Source organism: Argopecten irradians, chromosome 11 (genome assembly GCF_041381155.1).
Source record: "Argopecten irradians isolate NY chromosome 11, Ai_NY, whole genome shotgun sequence".
Taxonomy (NCBI): domain Eukaryota; kingdom Metazoa; phylum Mollusca; class Bivalvia; order Pectinida; family Pectinidae; genus Argopecten; species Argopecten irradians.
The window spans coordinates 31,760,148-31,784,103 of NC_091144.1; the positions used below are offsets into that span (position 1 = coordinate 31,760,148).

General features: G+C 34.2%; 1 protein-coding gene across 1 annotated transcript; it reads right to left on the minus strand.

The window, feature by feature from the left end:
- Positions 1 to 810: 810 nt before the first annotated feature.
- LOC138335312 (uncharacterized) lies at positions 811 to 12,920 on the minus strand. The gene is made up of 6 exons (XM_069284337.1): positions 12,795 to 12,920; positions 9,341 to 9,441; positions 8,299 to 8,404; positions 7,247 to 7,420; positions 1,778 to 1,938; positions 811 to 1,083 (listed from the first exon to the last, which is right to left on the minus strand). Exons 1-6 carry the CDS (start codon positions 12,853 to 12,855, stop codon positions 988 to 990), a joined length of 699 nt encoding a protein of 232 aa, XP_069140438.1. The 5' UTR covers positions 12,856 to 12,920; the 3' UTR covers positions 811 to 987.
- Between the last annotated feature and the right edge of the window lie 11,036 nt (positions 12,921 to 23,956).

Sequence of the window (23,956 nt, forward strand, 5' to 3'; positions counted from 1 at the left end):
TTTCTATATTCTACCAGGGCGTTACGTTATAACACCATATGGACCAAATCAAAGAGTCTTCATTTCTATATATGTAGTTCCCTTGACAAATGTTAAAAGAATTTTCCGACGATATGCTATATATTGAACGCCACGTGACAATGTGTTAGCCAATGAGAATAGTGGCAAATCAGAGCACATCTGATATAAATGAGTATAGAATTCATCGTATACAAAGTGGGTGCGTTATATTTATGGGTTATCATACTAAGAAAGAAAATACACATGCGTCGTATAAATCGCAGTACTAATACATTGTCTAACCTTCGAATGTGGTAAATGATATCAAAGCATATTTAATAAAATGTTTCGTTTCATTCAATGTTTTCATTTCACAAGTTTTAAAAAGGAAATGCTGTTGTCATTGATATCTAGCCGTCATATGTTCTAAATTGCAGTTTATAATATATAATAACATATCAAGTAAATACTACCTTATCAATCGTCTGAGGTCAGTCACACAGATCATAAACAATCCTAATCATTTTTCTTTTGTGTAAAATCCTATATAATGTTTTATTTAGGCCCCCGCCCTTTTGTTTACCATCTAACGACTCATAGACTTAATGTAGTTCATTTGGTTTACTTTAACATATATCAATCCTTTCGTCTTTCTATATCATGCTAAGCGCTAATCAGCCCCACCCCCAATTAATTTGCAATTTCCCAAATTCAAATCCGTGGTAACCAAAAACGAATCATCAAAAGATTTGTCCATGATTCATCATGGAAAATATTTAACGAATGAAAATACCTGAAGCCATAAAAACGTATTTCAACTTTTAATAATGTACATGTATGGATACATATCAGTGAAGGAAACTCTAAGTCTCTTGAATAGTTACTATGTTAGATATTACAAGACATATGAGTTAATTCTATAGCATAAACGAAAATGTAAGTTCATCAATTGCCCTATCGAGAAAGTTCCCTTCTTAAGATATATTCTCAGCAGAAGTTTTTTAATGGGTTTGTAAGGTAGATGTGCATCATGGACAGTCTTGGGATCTCCCGCACGCACTTTGGTACTGTGTACATGTAGGACTGAAACACAAACAAATATCTTCCCTATTGATAATTATATATCTACATAAGATAGAAATAAAAGATTCATACTGCGTAGTATGTGTTATGGACAGGTTTATATTTCAACCAGGACATTTCACGGAAATATTCGCTAAAATGTGTGATTTATGTCATTAAGACATTTGAATAATGAAACATGTACAATCATTCTGTCAAAATCAAATTGAATTTTGAAAATGCTGCAAAATCTGTTTCACTGAAGAGGGACAACTTATACTAGACTATTGCAGTAATTTCCTCTCACGTAGAGTTCTTTTACATGATTCACGTATTACTTTGAAACGGTAAATTCTTTCGAATATTCGTCAATAATCACACACAGTAAACGATAAGATGTATGTAAACTGAGATAAGAAAAATCTCACCAGAAGAAAATTAATGGGTTCTTCCTACTTCATTATTAACCCATTCTCGATATTTCAGGGGTTACCATCACTGTCGTAATATCTACCCCTAAACTATGTCAGTTATTTCAGAAGAAAAAAAGAGCCTTTAGTTTTACAATAAAATAGTCCACGGATGCATATAGCAAAAGTGATAGTAACCATTGGAATATCGAGGATGATATTGACTGAAAGCAGATTTGAGTTACCAAAATAGCAACACATGTTTAGCATACGTCTTCAATCTGAATCCAGAGTGTCTAATTTACCTGGATGTCACTGTGCGCGGGATGTTCCATTCGCTTAGATTTCACGTCCGTAGCTACAGCCCAGCCGAAGGCATTCAGTCGGCCGCTGTTATAAAGCAGGAAGACAGGGAAGAAATCATCACAGGACATATCTTCTTTAATGTCGTACCAGTAATGAACGCCTGTAGATAAAGCAATCATCATTGTTCACCAGGAATTATTACACCTACATAAGCCTATCAGCATGCCACTGGAACTATAAAACATTAATTTCCTGACATAATTTTACTACAAGCAATCTACCTCTGGGAAGCGAATTTTAAACCTATAATTAATTTTAAACCTATAATTAAAAACCTGCATGAGGCAGTTGCCAGGTTTTACACCTACATAAACCTATTATCATACCACTGGTACTATAAATGCATTAATTTCCTGTCATAATTTTACCACAAGCCAGCCAACTCTGGGAAACGAAAATAAAACCCATAAGAGGCAGTTACCAGCTTATGACAACAGGTTGATGTTTTTTCTTCTGAAATTTCAGCATTCTTCAACCTCCTAAATCTAAAGATGCTCCACCGCCGACAGAGCATGAACGATAATTCACTTGTTTAATCAATTTACTGCCGTTCTATCATAAGATTGCACGATTGTGTTACAGTACTAGTGTATCGACTCACTGTAGTAGATTACATCGCTACATGGTACAGGTGAAGTGTCTATGTAACACGCATTGTGATTGGCTGAAGTGTGTATATATAAATAAACGTTACACAATGCAACCTATTTGTGCAATCGGGACGTTGTAAGTACGTCGAAACAATTACAAATGTTCATAGATAAACATCTGAAAAATTAATATTTGTAAAATAGAAGTATTACGCTGTAAAAATAAATAACGCTGATATATAGAATTCGCGCTGTAATATACATGACTGTTGGGTGGTTTTTTCCGTAGTACACCTAGCACATGTGACGAACTTGACTGACAGAGTTTCCTGAAATAGCTGTTGTAAATATATAAATAAGATGATTGAAAAAAATCAAACATGGAAAGAGATAACACACAATCAGGTTATACTAGCTGTAGAAGAATACATAATATTGATTTAAACATGATAATACTGGTACCGTTAATGAATAAATATGAAGGTCAAGAAGAAAGTACATGTATCTGCTAAAACAACTGTTCAGTTTCATAATTATGGTAAGGTATATTTAAAATGTCAATTTAACTCTGAATTTGAACTTTATACTGAATAAAAAAGTGTGGAAGTACTAAAAATCGTCGATCGCCAAGCTGCCAACGCGTGCATATTATAAGTTACCGGTAAGATACATGTGTGTTTGCACATGTGTAACGTTACGTTACTATTTTAATCTCTCGCTAAAATTGCGCCAAAATTAGAAGCGGTTCAACCGATCACAGCCAAAATTAGAAGCAGTCCTCAACCGATCATATGTCGACATGTCAAAGCCACGAACCGATCTAAAAGTACGCGAAAGGGTAGTGAAAATGTACAATGATGGCATGGGGTGTCCTATGGAAATATCCACCTGTCGGAAACATCGCAAAGTTGTGCGAGACACAACATGGTTCTCTGCTTCCACGTGTTCGGTCTATCATGACACCAACAAAGGTCAGTGAAGAAGTTGTTAAATTCGTCGAATATCGGAAGAAAATGAGACCAAGCATGGCAGGCTAAAAAAAACAGCTTTACTGTGCACACACGTTTTTCTCTTCTATTTTTAGATCAACTCAGCCAATCACAATGCGTGTTACATAGGCACTTCACCTGTAACATGTAGCGATGTAATCTACTACAGTGAGTCGATACACTAGTACTGTAACACAATCGTGCAATCTTATGATAGAACGGCAGTAATCGCTGATTTATGTATATGTCAAATTAACACAAAAATGTTATAAAATATTTTTTTCATTTATTTTTTTGCATGCGCAATCAGAACTTCAATCAATATAGGACATAGTGTGATGGATATTTTTTTCGGAATGCAATTAATTCTTTTTAAGATTTTATATCTTGATATAAAATTTGAAGCTTAAACTTTTTGATTGTGGTAATAGTGTAAAGTAAGTAACTTTTGTAACAAGAAAAAAATATAAATCGTCTGGTCCTGTTTTTGACAGAAAAAAAATACCATTTGTCAGCGGCGGAGCATCTTTAAATTACCGTGCGTTTTAAAATGTCGTTAAACCAATTAAACTAAACTAACCATGACAATACTCTAACGATTTTCATCAAACTTTTACTGAATTGCTAAGTATCAACGTATTTTTAAAGGTTCGTAATTTAGTGTTCAGTCGTCAATCGTTAATTCACCTCATCAGTAGCTATTTTCTTTTATTCTTTTTCAAATTTAATATGTAGGTTACCCTAGGGCCCTAGTTGTGCATATTGCATTTTGGGACGATCGGTTGACAAGATGGCCGCAAGGCAATCATTTTGGGTTTTGATAGTTAAAGTTTGTTACAGCTATTTCTCAGAAAGTATTAAAGGGATCTTTCTCAAATTTCATATGTAGGTTTCTCTAGGACCCTTGTTGTGCATATTGCATTTTCGGGACTTATTGACTTATTCAAGATGGCCGACCGACGGATATCTTGAATTTTGATGGTCAAAGATCGTCACGCTATTTCTCAGAAAGTACTGAAGTGATCTTTCTCAAATTCCATTGGTATGTTCCCCAATGACCCTTGTTGTGCATAATCCATTTTGGCACCGATCAGTTAACAAGATGGCCGACTGGTCACCTCCTTGAATTTTGATAGTTACTTCAAAAGTGCTGAAGGAATCCGTCTCAAATTCCATAGGTAGGTTCCCCTAGGACCCTAGTTGTGCATATCGGTTAACAAGATGTTACCGCTAGATCTCAGAAAGTACTGCAGGAATCCGTCTCAAATTTCATAGGTATGTTCCCTACAGCTTGCTGTGCATATTGCATTTTGAGACCGATTGGTTAAAAAGATGGCCGACCTACCGCAATATTGAATTTTGATAGTTAAATTTTGTTACCGCTATTTCTCAGAAAGTACTGATCCCAATTTGTTACCGCTATTTGTCAGAAAATACTGAAGGGATCTTTCTCGAATTCATAGGTAGATTCCCCTAGGACCCTTGTTGTGCATATTGCAATTTGGGACTGATCGGTTGATAAGATGGTCGACTGGTCGCCATCTTGGATTTTTTTTTTTTTTTTTTTTTTTTTTTGAAATTTGTTGACGCTATTTCCCAGAAAGGACAATATGGATCTGTCTCCAAATTTCATCTATAGATTCACCTAGGGCCCTAGTTGTGCATATTGCATTTTGGGACGATCGGTTGACAAGATGGCCGCAAGGCAATCATTTTGGGTTTTGATAGTTAAAGTTTGTTACAGCTATTTCTCAGAAAGTATTAAAGGGATCTTTCTCAAATTTCATATGTAGGTTTCTCTAGGACCCTTGTTGTGCATATTGCATTTTCGGGACTTATTGACTTATTCAAGATGGCCGACCGACGGATATCTTGAATTTTGATGGTCAAAGATCGTCACGCTATTTCTCAGAAAGTACTGAAGTGATCTTTCTCAAATTCCATTGGTATGTTCCCCAATGACCCTTGTTGTGCATAATCCATTTTGGCACCGATCAGTTAACAAGATGGCCGACTGGCCACCTCCTTGAATTTTGATAGTTACTTCAAAAGTACTGAAGGAATCCGTCTCAAATTCCATAGGTAGGTTCCCCTAGGACCCTAGTTGTGCATATTGCACTTTGGGACCGATCGGTTAACAAGATGTTACCGCTATATCTCAGAAAGTACTGCAGAAATCCGTCTAAAATTTCATAGGTATGTTCCCTACGGCTTGCTGTGCATATTGCATTTTGAGACCGATCGGTTAAAAAGATGGCCGACCTACCGCAATATTGAATTTTGATAGTTAAAGTTCGTTACCACTATTTCTCAGAAAGTACTGATCCCAAATTGTTACCGCTATTTGTCAGAAAATACTGAAGGGATCTTTCATAGGTAGATTCCCCTAGGACCCTTGTTGTGCATATTGCAATTTTGGACTGATCGGTTGATAAGATGGTCGACTGGTCGCCATCTTGGATTTTTTTGAAAAAATTTGTTGACGCTATTTCCCAGAAAGGACAATATGGATCTGTCTCCAAATTTCATCTATAGATTCACCTAGGATCCTAGTTGTGCAAATTGTATTTTGGGACTAATTGGTCAACCAGATTGCCGACCGGCCGCCATAATGGATTTTGATAAATGAAGTTTGTTTCCGCTATTTCTTAGAAAGTACTTAAGGGATTTTTTCCAAAATTCATAAGTAGGTTCCCCTAACACCATAGTTGTGCATGTTGCACTTTTGGGACTGATCGGTCAACAGGATGGCCGACCGGCCACCATCTTCGATCTGTCGTACATTTCATCTGTATGTTCCCCTAGGGCTTTAGATGTGCATATTGCATTTTTTCGGACTGATCGGTCAACAAGATGGCCGACCGACCACTATCTTGGATTTTTGTGCTTGAAGTTAGAAAAGCAGAGGAAAGATCCATCAGTCATATGTCAGACATAGATGATTCTTCGGTGGGCGTCAAGATCCCTCTGGGATCTCTCATTAACATAGATATGATATCGTCCGTATCTCTCTGCATTCCACATGCTTCATTATGAAAAATAATTCTCATAGTTGCCCCTCGTTCTTTCTTTAATGTCCTGTACGTGACCCTATTATACGATAGAGTCCTGTTTAGTTATTTCAGGTAGTTACATATAATACGTCAGTGTGGATGATGTCTCCGACATGCCCTACACATAACACATAAATTATATAAACAAGTTTTAAATGTTTCAGCAGAAATTTTATTTGGGAATAAGTATAATTTTCGTATTGTATTTGATGCGACAGTACTAACATATTAGGAGGCGGTTATAGAGAGCAGCCAACTAAGTGAAAAATAAAGCTTAGAAATGGCCTCTGAAGATTGGATAAAATTTTGAACCGGCCATTGGTTGGCTCGTTAGTTATGAATTTCAGAAGTAAAAACGTTTTCTGATATGCAATTATCCTTTGGTAACAACGGTATGAACTTGGAAATCCAGATTGTAATTAAGGTATAATGTATTAATGTTGATAATAAACAAGTAAAAACATCGGATTTGTTTTACTGAAAAACTGAGTTTGAGCTGATGGAACCGATATTTCTTTTATCTACTATTATATGAGAACCTGAATGTTTGTAATAACTAAATGATTCAGCTGTTTTTAGAATACATTACAAAACTTTAACACTGTGGTTTACAATGTTGGGTGCACTACATCATTTCATGTTCTGAATTACAGCTTTGAGGCCATTGTTATTTCAAACTTGCTTTAGCAAACCAGCCAACTGGTCTTAAATCTGTTTTGATTTAAATTACATAGCTTTCTACAAATATCTATGACACAAATTAAAGAGAGACCTACCCATACTAAACAGACAATATCCCTTTGTCCATTTAGTAACATATGTGCCAGTCTCTGCCATTGGAGCCACTAGAAAGTTCGTGGCAGGATCAGGACCGTTTTGGATGTAAATTCTTGTACCGATCCCCTCAATCATAAATTGTCGTCTGCTCCTGCCAAGGGTACAGATGGTGGCTAAAACACAAATGTATCTTAATGTACAGGTAGCTATTCTGCATTTGCATATATGTATTAGTGTATGTAGTTATATGCCCTATCAATAAGTGTTGATTGTAACGTCATGCGAGCGTAACATCACACTTTTTTTTAGAGAAAACGACATGAATTTCGCCCTAAAAATAATGATATCACAAATACCTTTCTGCAAGGGAGCTCACTCTGTAATATGCATTTACTTTTATTGTTGATTTAGAAATCAATAAATTTCCCACTTCCGACAGTTATACGTTATACAATGAAATTGCGTTATCACGAGCTTGTAAAAATCGAAAATCCTGTATGAAACGAAGTATCATTAGTTGGTCTCTGACATGGTATACACATAACTCGAACACTCGAATAGCTAAAAATGCTTAATAGCCTAACCGACTTAAGGAATGTCAGTGTTGAAACAATCCATCTCGACCGTTACAGCTTCTTACAGGATATCTACGTCGCTTCTTTCACTTGATCGCTTTCATTTCATCTCATCTCATTCAATTTACTCCATTCGTTCTCCAAACTCAATCACTCAAATACATACATTTCATTTTAGGAAAGAGTACATTAATTATAGCTATACTATATTTGTCTATAAATGGGAATCATTCACGTACTACGTTATGCCTGATAACGTTGTGCGGGACTATTGTTTCATTTGGTGATGGAATGACGTCAAAAGATGATATCCCACACTAACGTCGCTGGAAGATTACAAATAGTTACGCTCCATCACCACTGGAGATACTAGTCCCGAACAAACGTTATCGGGTATCACGTGGTAGATGATTTGTTCCTTTTTACATTATTTTGCACCATTTTGATAATGAAAAATTGATTGTCAATGTTTTTACCTGGATTTGAGAAATACGCTGTCAGAAAATACTTGTCATCAACACGTAGAAATGTCTGGTTTATTTGATTGTGTGGTGGAAACCCAGAACTGTCATTATGTTGTACCTGTGGTCAACAAGGGATGACAAACAGATTTACAAAACATTGTGCAAAACATTGTTCAATCAGACATTAATTGCTAAGCAATTTCCTTTGGGAAATGAATACATAGACTAAGATAAAACCGTAAAATTTCAAAAAGAAAGGAAGTCCCAATATCCGAAGCGGTCTGATTGTTTTCATGATTTAAAAGAGTTTTGAAAAAAAATGTTTTACGGTGAACATAATAGCGATGTAATTTACTCAAGTGAAATTATCAATTTTGATATTTTCACTCGCTTTTAGACAATCGGAATGCAGCATTGACAGTAAAAAATATCATTTTTAATTGTTACGTCATTAGTTTGTGTGAGAAAATGACGTCATATCATAACAAGTGTAGAAATATGCTCACAAAAATACGACGTAATAATCGCAAGGGCAAATTACTCTGTAAAATACAAAGGCGGAATAACCTTTGGCAGAAATAGTATTGATGTTCTTCCGTAAATTGAAGCTTAAGATGAAATAAATAGAATATTCCTTGTTTCTTGATGAATACCGTTAATATTTCATCTCGTGGGGTGGAAACTTTGATGTTTGTCACTCGTGCTACGCAGTTTCGAAGCTTGCACCTCTCTCGAATATTCTCTGTATATTTTGATGGGAATATTGGGGAAAACCTGAAGGGATGTGTTGTTCTTAATGGCATATATAATTTTTTTCTTCTCCGTTGAAGTGTCAGAACTCTAAAGATAGAGTGCAAATGATATCATTTATGGATGTAAAACTAGTCAGAATTGTCGAGTATTGGTTACTCTGAAATAACACGTTAAACGCAACTTGAAAAGTATTTGATTTAAAACAGATTTATCTATATAAAATGTTAAAAGGATTAGTACCATTTATTTATGTCAATTGATATTTTACTACAATATAAGGATTTAAAACTATTTAACTTACGCCTATCTGTATCCCGGCTATGTACCCATTCAATCCGTACAGTAGGACTACAGCATAGTCACCTTCCTTCACAAACCTCTTCCCGTTCATACCGGGTATTTCTGGAAGAAACTAAAACACTTCATTAAAGTTAATTAAGTGTCATTAAGTGTCATTAAAATTTATAATAGAGTTAAACGTTAATAAACTACGACCAAGACTCTTTGTGAATACTTACTGCTTTCATAAACAATGTTCAGATAATTTCCCCCTTTTAAAGTAACGATAATTAGTATGGCTATCCACTAAAATTCCTATATCTATTACGAATTCCAAGATATGACTTAACAATTTAATTTCCGATAGAAATAGTTCGTTATATAAATTTAATATATCTCTACTTTATTTACACTAAATAAAAGTTACTTGGTTAAAACTAGCTCCCTAGTTTTAATAATAAAAAAAAACTCGCTCCGTTGTGTGTTAGACTTTCGAACTAACACATCCCGGGAAGCTAGCACACACCGGCCCTCGGGTTTTTCCGTCGAACCAATCAGATTCGAGTTGAGCGAGACTTGTTTCCGATCACGCCATTTCCGCTGACGTAACCAAACGACGTTAGTCTCGGTCGGAAACTGTAACCGAACACGTCGTCATGTTTATCTTGTAAGTGAGAGGCTTGTGAAAAATGTAACGGGGTCAGAGGATGATACCTTTTATGTATTTTAACATGTTCGTACAGTTACAATGAAGGCTCCCTGTAAGTGGTAAACGTCTCGGAATTCAACAATGCATTTTATATAATTTCAGGATAATGTCTAGAGGTAGAACATTTTAAAATTTGTATTAAGAAATCCGAACGGAATCAAATTTTAACCAAAGGTTTGAATAGAAGTAAAACAAAACGGACATGGAATCACAATTGTCATCTTGGAATAAATCGAAATTTCAAATCTAAGATTCTGTAATTGCAATTACTATTTTATTCAATCTTTATTTGACCATGGAGAATTAGCAGGTCGCACGCGACACAGATATAGCGTATGAGACAAAATATTTTTTAATCTAATTATAGCCTTTTTATGTATAGGTATATTGAAACTGATAAAGTATGGGGTTGAGGGATATACCAAGTTTCTAGTTTCCCTCAGGAAATAGAGAAGTCTCGGGAAACAAGAAAACTGGTTATATTTCTCCACTCCATACTGTACAATAACAAATGAACATACTTATTTATTATTTTCGTCCTACATTGTTTTGTTTCTAAACAAAGACTGTGATAGAAATACAGTAAACAAGAAAGAAACATATATATTCAAGTTTCGATGAAAAAGATACTTGCATATGTGTAACAAATGGCATTCTTCCACGACTTCCCCCGCAATATCAAAGCTATTACTAAAAGCGAGTTTCTTGCAAAATTGGCATTTAAGAAATACTTATTGTGTCTAGAGTGTAAAAGGTGGGGGAAAGCTTTACCATTGCATCACTTCGATTTTATGATAAAACGTTAAAATTAAAAGACGGGACAAGCATATTTTTCTTGTCTGTTAATTACCATTAGCGTGCAATAATAAAGTGATATCTATATTCTAGGAAGAACACAATTGTCATTCCTCTTGTCTACATTTCTCTCACTCTGTGCATTTTACCGCCTAGTGAGGATTAGGACATGACAAAGACAGATCTAATTCATAATCTATCTGTCATCTTTATTAGACTGTACGCTATACCAAGCTACTTCGTAATATGACCACCATAGAAAAGATTGAGATTCACTTTTTTTCTCACTTTATTTAAAATGATAATATGCAATTTTAAAGTGAACTTCATAATAAGGCAGCTGTCATTTTGTCATTTGTGGTGCGTTAATTAGCCATTATTCTAAGCAATGGCTATCATTTAATGTGACAATTTGACAATAATTGTGTGCAGTGTCGGCGTCAGTTAATCTGAAATTCTTTTGAAAATAACATTTAAAATAGTAAAAGTTTACGGAATTTCAACATGATACCAGTTATTCTTAATAACTGGCTCCAACTTATATATATATATTAAATATATTTATATTTAACATTAATGATGTTTTTTAAAGAAACGCGAAGGGTGGTATATTTCTATATATTTAAGGATTAACTTGAATATATTTTTATGTTATTGAAATATAACACAAAAATCTGAGTGTAATCTAAATAAAACAGCTTATGATGAGAGTGCACTCAGATTTTTGTGTTATATCTTCATAACATAAAAATATATTCAAATTAATCGTAATAATTCAATTTATTAAAGATAATCTATTCATATTTCCTTTATTTTCTTTTTTTTTCTATGAAATTATAACGCCGTTATATCAATATCAGCTAATCAAAAACTACATTACACACGGCGACGCCATTTTTTCCCTTTATGGACTAATAAAGTAGATTTTTTAGCCAATAAAATGCCTACAAGCAAATTGAATTATACCAAAAGAAAAGAAATATAAAAATAATTCCTAACACAATCTTCAGTAGAAACTTAATAAAACTACTCAAGGGACCAAGGAATATCTTTATAGCCAGGTGTTTTTTCTACACAGGTCACATCGTGTTAAAATGAACAATTTCCGATTTTCGGACTGGACCCTGAGAAAGTAGTCATAATAAGCCTGCGGTCTTTATACCAAGATTTACTTTCAATTCCGTTGCGTCAGCCATCCAAATGATCTAATGATATTTAAATATTATGAATAGCAATATTAGCAAAATTAAAACAAATTATAGAATAAAAATAATATCAAAAAGTTAAAATAAGAATATTTAAGGAATGATTTTTATTGTTTGTTGTTTACTTGTGTACTTGTTGAAATATCTGTATAAAAATGCAATTTACACACCAGTAAACAACAGACAATAAAAATCATTTATTATATTTACATTTCGACCGGCCATTTCATTTAAATTAAGTGTTCTAATAAAATTAAACTTTTTTTTTCAATGTTATACGTTTGTACGTTAAGTTTTTTTTTTTTTTTATCCCGTTTACACAATATTTGTTAATCTTCTTATTTGCTGATATATAATCTAAAATTGACATTACATTCATAAATGCAATATATTGAAGATTTTTCATACAGATAGGCCTCATCGGATGCGCATTCGCTCTACTTGCGGAAGTCAGTGTTCCGGTGTGTGTATTCTTACATGGCAACCACTGCGTTTACGCAAATGTAAACGATTTCGCAGTTGGTAAGGTTATATTGTAAAGAGAAAACGGAAATGTAAATATAACATAATAAACAATATTGTCGTAGCATATACAGTAAAACCTGTCTTAGCGACCACCTGAATTTAAAGACAACGTGCTTTCTAGTGCCGAAATAACCAATTTTAACAAAATTCAACTTTTGTATAAAGTTCTCCTGGTTATAACGACAATTTCCCTGTTTCTGTGGTGGTCGCTATAGACAGATTTGAGTGTATTACTGCCTTACCTCCGCAGTCTGACACCATTGTAAAACCCTGGTCGACAGCTTGAGCCATCGTCCTTGGCATTGCAGTGTATACGTACGGACCGATCGGAAATTCAGACCAAGTCACTGTCAAAATGAAGATAAATGTCAGGCAATTAGTAACAAGATATATTACGGGAAATGTATTACAAAACACGCCAGAAGCATCTTATATAAGTTACCATAGTTGTCAGGAGGTAGGTTTGGCGGCATTAACATTAATTAATCCCTACGGTGGAGAACTTTCATACATTACCAAATGTAAACATACGGTGAGGAAATTTTGTATATACAAATATAAACATTATTTTTCTAATGAAATAATAATTCCGGTTATGGGATGAACTTTCCAAAGTAATGACGACATTTCGTCTGACGATATTTCGGTAGAAAGATGAAAATTAATAAATAATTACTTTCTTTGGAATTTTATGGTATTTTAAGAGTAAAATGGTCCATTAATTATTCAAGTCAACATGCGACGTATAACTACATTGTAACTTGTTCCGTATCTCACAAATAGGATTGTTTTGCAAAATCACGGTTAAATACACGATGTTAGCTTCTCCTACCAAACCAGACAAAACGGAGAAACAGGGGTCATTTTGTAACGGGGAATGTTTTATTCACAGTTTTGATTTCTGACATAAGTTTTGCCTTTTTTTGTTAATATTATTCATTTTATTGTTGAATCTCTTTTGGAAAAAAATAATCTTTCTTTTGTCACAGATTTCATGGATTTCAGCAAATGTTCCATATTCCTGGAAGCATATAAGATATTTAAAATGTCATAAAATATGACGTTTTGCTCTTTTTAAATATGTTTAATAGACCAGAATATACGTTTCATATACATAGACTGTTGACACTTAACTCTCTAATTATTTTAGGCTACATGCTAAAAGAAAAAATTTGAATTATAAATGTTTCGTAATCAAGCCAAATGAATATAAAGGGGACCTCTGACAGGTTCTTCTTTTATATTCGGGTTTTAGCTAAGTTGACAGAGAGAACATGGTATATTTAGGTAGATTATATAAAACAGACGTCTTATTTATCAGTAAATATGAAAACCATATGGTCATGAAATCATCCATATTCAGCCGAAGAATAAAGCCTAAAATAAAAATAGATTTCCATTTTGCAAAACAAATTTTAAAGATACTAATTAAATATACAAACGATAAGAAAGCTTAATTAATAATAGAGGTGGCATTTTCACGCATCTAACCTGCTGGTAACCTCTGCATTGACAAGGTGAAGTGACTGTGTCCAAATCATGAGTACAGTCTATAAATAACGACACAATCAACATACAGAGCTGGCATCCATTTCATATGAAATATACAAGATTCCTACATATTTTAACACAAAACAATGGGCCGCGTAGACAACAGAATATTTAACTTTATTTATTTTATTTTATTTATTTCAGTAGGATTTATAAACAACAGCAACGACAACAGCAATATGAACAACAATGCATACCTCTGAGATTCGTCCATCCATCATCTGAAAAATATACCAGTAGATGATTTTTTATCAAGAAATTTGTTTTCACACGATAATAATTAATATAAAGATCAAAATATTCAAAAACTATAAAGAAGAAGAAGAAAGGAGAAGAAGAAGAAGAAGAAGAAAGAAGAAGAAGATGAAGAAAATAAGAAGAAGAAGAAGAGGAAGAAGAAGAAGAAAGAAGAAGAAGTAGAAAGAAGAAAAACATGAAGAAGAAGAATAATAGGAAGAAGAAGAAGAAGAGGAAGAAGAGGAAGAAGAAGAAGAAATAAGAAAAGAAGAAGAAGAAGAACAAGAAGATGAAGAAGAAACAAACTGAAATTTTCCATATAAACCGTATAAACCACTCAGATATCGAACATGTATTTTCTAGATGACATTTACTAGATACTTACATATATGGTTCCAGAAGTAATACCCGTGTGTATTGGAAACAGCACATAAAGTAATAAATAAATGTATCCACATCTTTGTCAATCAGCAGTGTTACCAATATATTAATCACGAATAGCTCTATTAGGACACACGTAACGAACGTTTCCGCTGGTCGTAGTTACTCACGTATGGTATGTACTTCCGGTTTTGGCGTAAGTTCCTGCCAAATGCAATTTTTTCTCTCGAAAATATTGTTGATAACCAATTACGACACTTGTCACGAGTGCAATAAGGTTAAAGTCTTAATAATATCCAAATGTTTCCGCGTCTGTTCTCTCGGTTTTAAAATACCTTACCTGAACTGGAAAATATATGTAAATGAACGCCAATTTGACGTGTAGTTGCCAGTATCACAATCACATGAGTAATGATGAGTTGTGTTGTAATTAAATGATACCATATTCAGACATCCATTATCTGAAAAGCATTTCCGTAACAATAAAATTTATCAAATAATTACTAATTAACAGTTATTCAACATAAAACTGCGAGCATTCTTACAGTCCCATCTTCGCATTTATGTATATCTTATGATCCTAATATATATCTGGATGGAAATTATATAGCGCTCACTGCAATAAACTTGGTTATTAGACGGCGAAGCGCATTAATTATATCTATTATTACGTTAGACGTGACGGGACAACACAATCATTGTCCTTTCTTTTTAGAACTGTTGTAGATAAACTATACAATAAGCGACTGTATGTGTTCAGTCTAAGACAGAACGACAAACAGATTGTTTAAGATAAGGACAAGTGCAAGGCTTCATCTATATATAATGATAATAAATTTGAAATGCTCCTAACAGACGGGATAACAAATATGTAAAATAAAGAAAACTTGACACATTCTTTTAACGCTTTCACCGTGTCAAGACGGCTCTTCAGAATATACATTTAACAACACTACAATGGACAAAATTCTGAATAAAACCAACTCATTGAAGTATGAATAAAGTATACACTTGCTATAAACCTCGATCTTCTTTTGAATTTTAGGTAGAAAGTTAGAATGGCACCGTCTGTTCTTACATTACAGTTACTACCCAGGTAGAGATATAAAGAGGTTAGGCATTCATACTACTACACGGAGACGCAACAAAAAAATACTGCTGTTTTATAAATGTGCAATATCCATCAACAGATATAATTGGAATTGTCGTTCAGAAGTTCAATTAATACCCACCGTTTTGTGGATGATTGCCACTAAAGAAGAGTAGTCCGTCAATCGTTGTGACTACAGATGTTTTAAGGGTGATCACCCGATGTTGCTTATCAGAGATTGGCAATACTGGGGTTATAGAACACAATAATTTTATTTCGCTTCTTACGAGCATTTTCAGTGGCTTAACATTTTTGTTTATAAGCACATAACGAAAAAGATGACGTAGCAGTTTGTAACGTCATTTCTGATTGGGCTATATAACGGCATAACGTCACCGTCTGTAACGTCATTTCTGATTGGGTTATGTAACGGCATCAAGTCGCCGTCTGTAACGTCATTTCTGATTGGGTTATATAACGGCATAACGTCGCCGTCTGTAACGTCATTTCTGATTGGGCTATATAACGGCATAACGTCACCGTCTGTAACGTCATTTCTGATTGGGTTATATAACGGCATATTGATTTCATAGCAAAATAGTGTCCCCAAAGGAAGTTTAAAGAGATATAAATATTATATTTAGTTATAAGGATTAATTTAAACATGTTTTGGTATGGAAATATAACACAAAAATCTGTGTATTCTTACCATAACCCGCACGATTTATTTAGACTAACGCATATTTTTAATTATATCGCTATAACATAAAAACATACAGTTATTTCAGTTGATCCTTAGATAGACGACATTCTTAAATGACCTTTGTTGTGCGTTCAGCAAGCTGCTACAATAAAGATATGGTCACGTCAGCTCGTCATAATTCCATTATATAGGCAAAATTGTCAATTGTAATAGTTCGGCGGAGACGTAATTTGATTACTTTTGGTAATGTTTTGAAGTACGGTGATTCGAGATAGAATCTTATCAATGCTAGTATGAATAAGAGAAAAAAAGTGTCCCTATGCAGTTCTGTATCTGCATCTCATTGTGATGTCTAGTGCTTATTCTAGATTCAAGGTTTGATTATGCATACGAGCCTATGTATTTATGTACCGACGTAAATTCCTTTCGTTTATTTTTCGGAGCACCCGCCTATATGACGGTACAACGAAGTCAGATACACAGATTACTGGGTTTAGTGTCTATGGCATCCAACAACCAACTCTACCAACACAAACTAACTACAATTTATATACAAACATGCACATGCAACCATACACAGAGAACACTGAATTTAACTATCAACTATCCTGGATAGTCTGGAAAACTCACAATCCGGACGTAAAAATGGGGAAAATATTTGATTATTGGCTACGTAAACTGGCAGTCCAGAAAACTAGCATTTCGGATGGTTTTGACCAGGAACGCAAGTGTTTGGGTTATCGAGGGTCCATTGTAGTTTTCCTGGAAAAAAATCATGTTGTAACGTTGAGGGTGCTGTTTATCATCTCATTAATTAATCATTAGCTTTATTTAAGGAGTATGCTTTTATTTTTTTGAGGTTATGAGGGTATAATGATAATGGAGCACGTGTAAATTATGTAACCCCGGCGAAGCAAAATAAAAATATATTCCTTATATTTACAGTTTTTCACGTAAATGAATATTATTTATTCTCGCGGCAGTCGCATATCTTTTATTAAAATACCCATATTTTTCCTCTCCCATCATCGTCAGCGAATTCGATTGAACAGTTGATTGGAATCGAATCATTCATATGTTCCCACCAAAAGTGGGGTGATGACCCCATGTTGCTACGCCATCGACTATGCTCGTAACAATAGAATCGTCGCGCGTGTTGTGCTATCATTATACACTGATAATGATAATACTAGAAAGCATGGTTATTGAGTCCATGTTAGTGCAAACTGTAAATATACACGTATAGTCGAAACGTCATTGATGATGATGGCATATTAATGACGTATTAGAAATTAATCGTGACGTCATTATAATGTTCTCGCTTCTCTGAAAAATTTCACGTTACACTTAAAAATAGATATCGTAGTACCCATTCCCTATCCATTAGGGGCAGATAACTCTGTAATTTGTAAATAAATAAAAGAATACTAGCATACACTTTGTTCGACGAAATTGCGCTGTCGTGTATTTATCAAGCGTTGATTTGTAAATATAACAAAAAAAAATAATAAAAAAAGAAAGAAAATCATATTATCATTTTATTAATTCGGGATGCGTATACTATACAAACAACCTGCATTTACCATATTGTACATTTTGGTTGGTATATTCCATCTAATAAAGAATCATAGTCAGGAGCAAACCAGCTGTTCTATGTTGGTTGATCTTAATTCCTCTTAAACTGCTAAGATTTTGGATTAACAATGTAGATGTTGAATGATACACGTATACTAGCAATCAACGATGAATTTACATGTTTTTTGTTTCATCAAGCTTATTTTTTTTTAAATGTCATCGTCAATTAATTTTGTTGTGTAAAAGAACCGTATTAAATCCATACCAATTTTCTTATTTACTTATTTGACGCGATTTGGAAAATCTGATGGTAGCAACATTAACAAAGTAATGTTGAGAAGCGGCTGGGTCATGAAGATATGTTGAGTAGTGAGCTGCATAGTTTCATTGAAGCAATCAGGAACTTCATCCATGGATAACTAAAATTAAAAAATAAATCTCTTAAATTATAGATATTTGAGTTATTTTAAGAGAAAATGTGTTCTTCGGAAATTTGAATTATTTTAAATTATTAACTTGTATAACATACTTATTTCGCAATGGGCAAGCCGCCCGAGGTTTATTTAGAGAAAACTCTGAATTTTGTCAATAAAAATTCTCTCAATAGCATATTATACAAATATTGAAATATAAAATTTGTTATGATACGGGTTAAATATTATGAACTAGTGCACAGTAACCTATGAAGTATTTGTTTTATTACAAAATAAATTCATTGTCATTTTTTTTTAATTGACGTACGTTACGGAAAAAAGCTACAAATCATGTTGAAGTCTAGCCCTTGTCATGTTGAAACTCTGCTTTGAATGTCGTTTTGTTTTTTTACATCTACCTACATTCTTTGTGTTCTTGTGTTTGTGGAAACTTCAATGTTTCTCACGAGGGCGAAGTACGCCTGAAAAACATCAAAGTTTCCACCTCAGGACATGAAATATTACCGGTATTCATCAAGAATCAAGGAATATTCTATTTGTTACATTTTTCTCGCTTCTATTTACAGAAGACCATCACTATTAGTTCTATTAAAGGTTATTCATCCATTGTATTTTACAGAGTTATTTGCCCTTGCGGTTATTTCGTCGTATTTTTGTAAACATAACATGATTTTTCTACACAAAAATATTACGTTATTTTCTCGGACTAACTAATGCCGTAACAATCAAATGATAATATCCACTGTCAATGCTGCATTCCGATTGGTCAAACTAGATTTTCACTGGAGTAAATATATATTATAGTATATTTACGTTAACGCTTGGTCAGTGTTAAAACCAATTAAGAATGTGGTGTCATACTATATATATATATATATATATATATATATTATCTTATGGAACTACAACACAAAGATCTGAGTGTACATCAATTTACGTTTTATGTAAAAAGCACCATGACATAAACATAATTCATCATAACTTCACGAGAACGCGAGTTTGTTGAGTTATCCATTTCCGATATCGGTAGAGGACATTTCGGGGATCATTCCTGGACTACCGATCATATACTAACTTTCATCTTTGTGGGGTTTTTTTTTGGTTTTTTTTATTTTTTTTTTATTTTTAATAATGTGAAATCTTTTCATTTTTAAGTGCGTACGTGAAAGTGTTTTTTTCGATGTTTGGAATCTAAAATTATTCCATAGTGTAAGGTGAGTAAAATACCCCAGGTTTTTTTTAACTCGTTTTTCTAATGGGGTTCTTTACCTCCAAATACTTTTTATTCTATTAACTCTTATAATTAACTGTATTGCTTTTGTTACATATATAAAGATATTACAGAAATAACAATTCACCACATTTATTACTGGTTGATCATTTCCATTAGCGATTGTATGTTATTTTTCCGGAGAAAACCAACAGGCATTATAGTCTACATTTAGTATAGTACTTCCGGTTTATGTCAATTTCCGGTGTCGGTTTTATTTCATAGCAAGTACTGAAGTGGTATTAGAAATCTATATGCAACTGTTCCTAGACTGGGCGTGTAAGTTGAATGATTGTCTTTTGATTGATTTGACCTAAATGAAAACTTTTTACAAGTTTCTTTATTTCCTAAATGATACTGCAGACAACAGCCCAAATAAAACAATGATTTTCATATTTTCCAGGATGTTTCGAAGTATTCAAGTACAGCTTGAATACATTCTTTTATTGAGGATAATGGTCTCCGTAGCGCATGCGCACTCACGTCTCAGTACTGATATTGATATATATGCAGCTATATATTTCTTTTTCAAACGTTCGTCTTATTGAAAAACCCATTGTTGTCCAGAGACATTAGGAATTATATTATCAATAACAGCTTGCGGGAAAACAATCTATTTAAAATTAGAACTTCTATGTCGCTCTCCGTACCGTCCGCTTCTACGAGCGGACGGTACTGAGAGCGACATAGAAGTTCTAATTTTAATTAGATTGGCGGGAAAATAGTTTGATTTGTCCGCTAATCAGACCGGAAATATATCCATTATCATTGAAATGGACACAATTATTTAGGTCGCGTGTCTAAAACACAAACATATCATTAAATATTTATATTTTCATATCCTTTTTTTGTATTTATATCTACGTTTCCCAATGTAAAGGTTTCCCTAGAATCCTTGTGGTGTATATTGCATTTTGTGACCAATCGACAGGCACGCAGTAATTATAGATTTTGCAACGCGAATTATTTTACCGTTTTCCCCGTACAGTGCTGAAAGGATCCTCTCAAATTGCATATGCATAAGGTATTTTGAGACCGATCGTTAAAGTTTGCCGACAAGCAGTGATCTTGGATTTTGATTCATGAAGTTTTTTATCGTTATTGTTACAGATGAGATCTATTTTAATTTTCATATGTAGACGATTCTCGTTAGAGGAATATTGTAGCCAATAAGATCATTTTGAAAATTGTAATCATTACTTCTGAAAAAAGAACTAAATACACTGCCCTCCAAAAGTTACATAAGGTTAAAATTTGTGCTGACAATCTATTTCTAAGAAATCTATCGAAAATACAGTTAGTGAGTTAGGAAAGGTAAATAATTTGTTAAATAATATATAACATACTTTACGTAAATTTGTAAAAATATATACGTAACAAAAATTTTGGAAGGCAGTGTATATCCGTCTGAAATTTCATGTACAGAGACCGGACAGAAGTATTCGGACAAACGCGTCGTGATATATAAACCACTAAATTTCGTGCGGGTCGTAAAAATCGGAATAAATCCAGTTTAGAGGCTTGGTTCGCGTAATCGTAAACGTAATCTGAAAGCGTAATGTTGTGGCGGTAAAAATAGATTACGTCGTCTGCTGACGGAATCGCAGGAATTCACGGAAATAACATGGGTCGTCGTGGTAAAGAAGTGACATCAGGCTTAGGAAAAGCGGTCGTATCGATGATAGAAGATGGGATAAAACAAACAATTGTTGCAGATAGGTTAGGCATACCAAAATCTACAATTTCTGATATTTGGATACGATATGTTAGACGAGGAAACATTGAAAATACACATCGATGTGGAAGGACGCCATGTTTGACAGATTGCGGTCAGAGAAGGCTCTTAAAAGCGGAAATAGGAGAAAAACATTGGATGAAGTAACAACCAAATTAAATGACTACAGAAACACTGTAAAGGATAAACTGGTTAGTAGTAAAACGATTGACCAGAATTTAAAAAATCGTGGATACTGTGGTAGAAGAGTTCATGAAGAAAACCATGGTTGTGCTTGAAGTCAATTTGAGGAAACGTGTGACATTTTGTTTTGATAAAAGAAATATGACTGTAGAAAACTATTGGAAAGATGTTATTTTTTCTGAAGAAAGTCAAATCGTGATCGGTAATGACATCAGAATTTTTATATGGAGACGAAAAGACGAGGCATACCGGCCAGCCTGCATCTGTCCGCAGTCACACCGGAAACTTTACGTGATGATTTGGGGGTGTATAACCCATCATGGAGTAGGTACTGTTTGCAGTGTAAATGGAACCATCAATGCACTAAAATAAATTCAAATTTTGGAAGAGAATATGTGGCCAGTTTTAGCGAGACACTGCGCAAACCAAAACTACATTTTCAATAGGACAATGCTCCAGTTCATAAGGCTCATATTGTGTCTGAATATTTTACAAACCATGGTATTCCCGTTTAAGAATGGTCCCCACAAAGTCCTGATATAAATATCATCGAAAATGTGTGGTTAAATCTTAATATTTACATTTCCGTTTTCTCTATGCTATACAACCTTACCAACTGCGAAATCGTTAACACTTGCGGACACGCAGTGGTTGCTGCGCAAGAATACACACACCGGAACACTGACTTCCGCACGTAGTGTGAATGCGCATCCGATTAGGCCTATTGGATCAGTATGAAAAATCTTATATATATTGCATGTATGAATGTAATGTAAGTCTTAAATTATATATCAGCAAATATTTTTTTACAAATATTGTGTAAATGGGATGAAAAAAGATAAAGTTAATGTGGAACTATATTTTGTATACTCTCTGAATTTGACAACATTTCCCGCCATATTGAAGCCATCTGTTCCGGGATTCCATCAATTGACAGGCTGTTCCAACAATCGTATAACATTGAAAAAAAAACCAGAGATTTATTCTATTTGAACACTTAATTTAAATGAAATGGTCGTTCGAAATGTAGATATAAGGAATGATTTTATTGTTTGCTGTTTACTGGTGTGTAAACTGCATTTTTTACCAGATTTTTCAAGATGACGCGTTAGCGCCCGTCATTTAAAATATCTGTACAAAAATGCAGTTCACACACCAGTAAACAACAAACAATAAAAATCATTCCTTAAAAATACGACTAAAAACAGTGGTCAACAACATCACTAATGTAACCCTATAGAGGTAGGCAGGCTGGTAGCCTTGCTTAAGCCCGAATGATATTATTGGTGATAGACGATTGTAACCCTATAGAGGTAGGCAGGCTGGTAGCCTTGCTTAAGCCCCAATGATATTATTGGTGATAGATAATTGTAACCCTATAGAGATAGACAGGCTAGTAGCCCTGCTTAAGTCCCCATGAATATCATTTATAGATATGATATCTGAATATTCCCGCTAGGTAAAAAGGAAGTGGGGTACCTGTTGAACCTTGACAGAAGTTGTCATGTTAGTCGTGTATAATTGTGGATCGCGGGGCTGAGTTAAATTATAGTGTATTTTATAAGAGTACAAGTATTAGTTGTTTAATAACAACCATGTATATATTTATTAGGCTGTGTTTAATTTCATAGTGCATTATTGTGGTGTATATAATGTTGCTTAGATCTAGCACCGATGTGTAGTATATTTAAAGGTCAGTAACGCGGGATTGTTTACTCATGTTTGCAGCCAGAGTTAGGTTGTTGTTTTAAGGCATGGCCAAACTAGGTGACCGAAATATCAGTAAATTGTTACGGTACCTACTTAGTAGCGACTACGTGGGATGTTCTGGAAAGCATGACAGGACATCGCACGGTCTATGCACGTGTTAAACTAGGTGACCAACTTATTAGTTAATTGTTACCGAATAGGTATGGGTATGGTAGGGACTACGTGGAATGTTCTGGAAGGAATGACAGAACATCGCGTAGTCCACACACCTGTTTAACTGCGCAGTATAGTTTGTGCAAAATGTGCATATTACTGGCGGTTCTGTCCAGCCTCAACCAAGTCCAGTCAGAAAATCAAAACATTTCTATTTTGTTAAGCCTGCATCAGGCGCCGGTAAGGCTGTATTCTGAATCAAAATTAGTAAATTTTGACAGTTTATGATGAGCTGGGTAACCTATGGGACAAGCATTGTCCCAACGGCACGTGTACCAGTCACGTACCCAATCATTATAAATAGAGGGCCGCAATAGGCCCC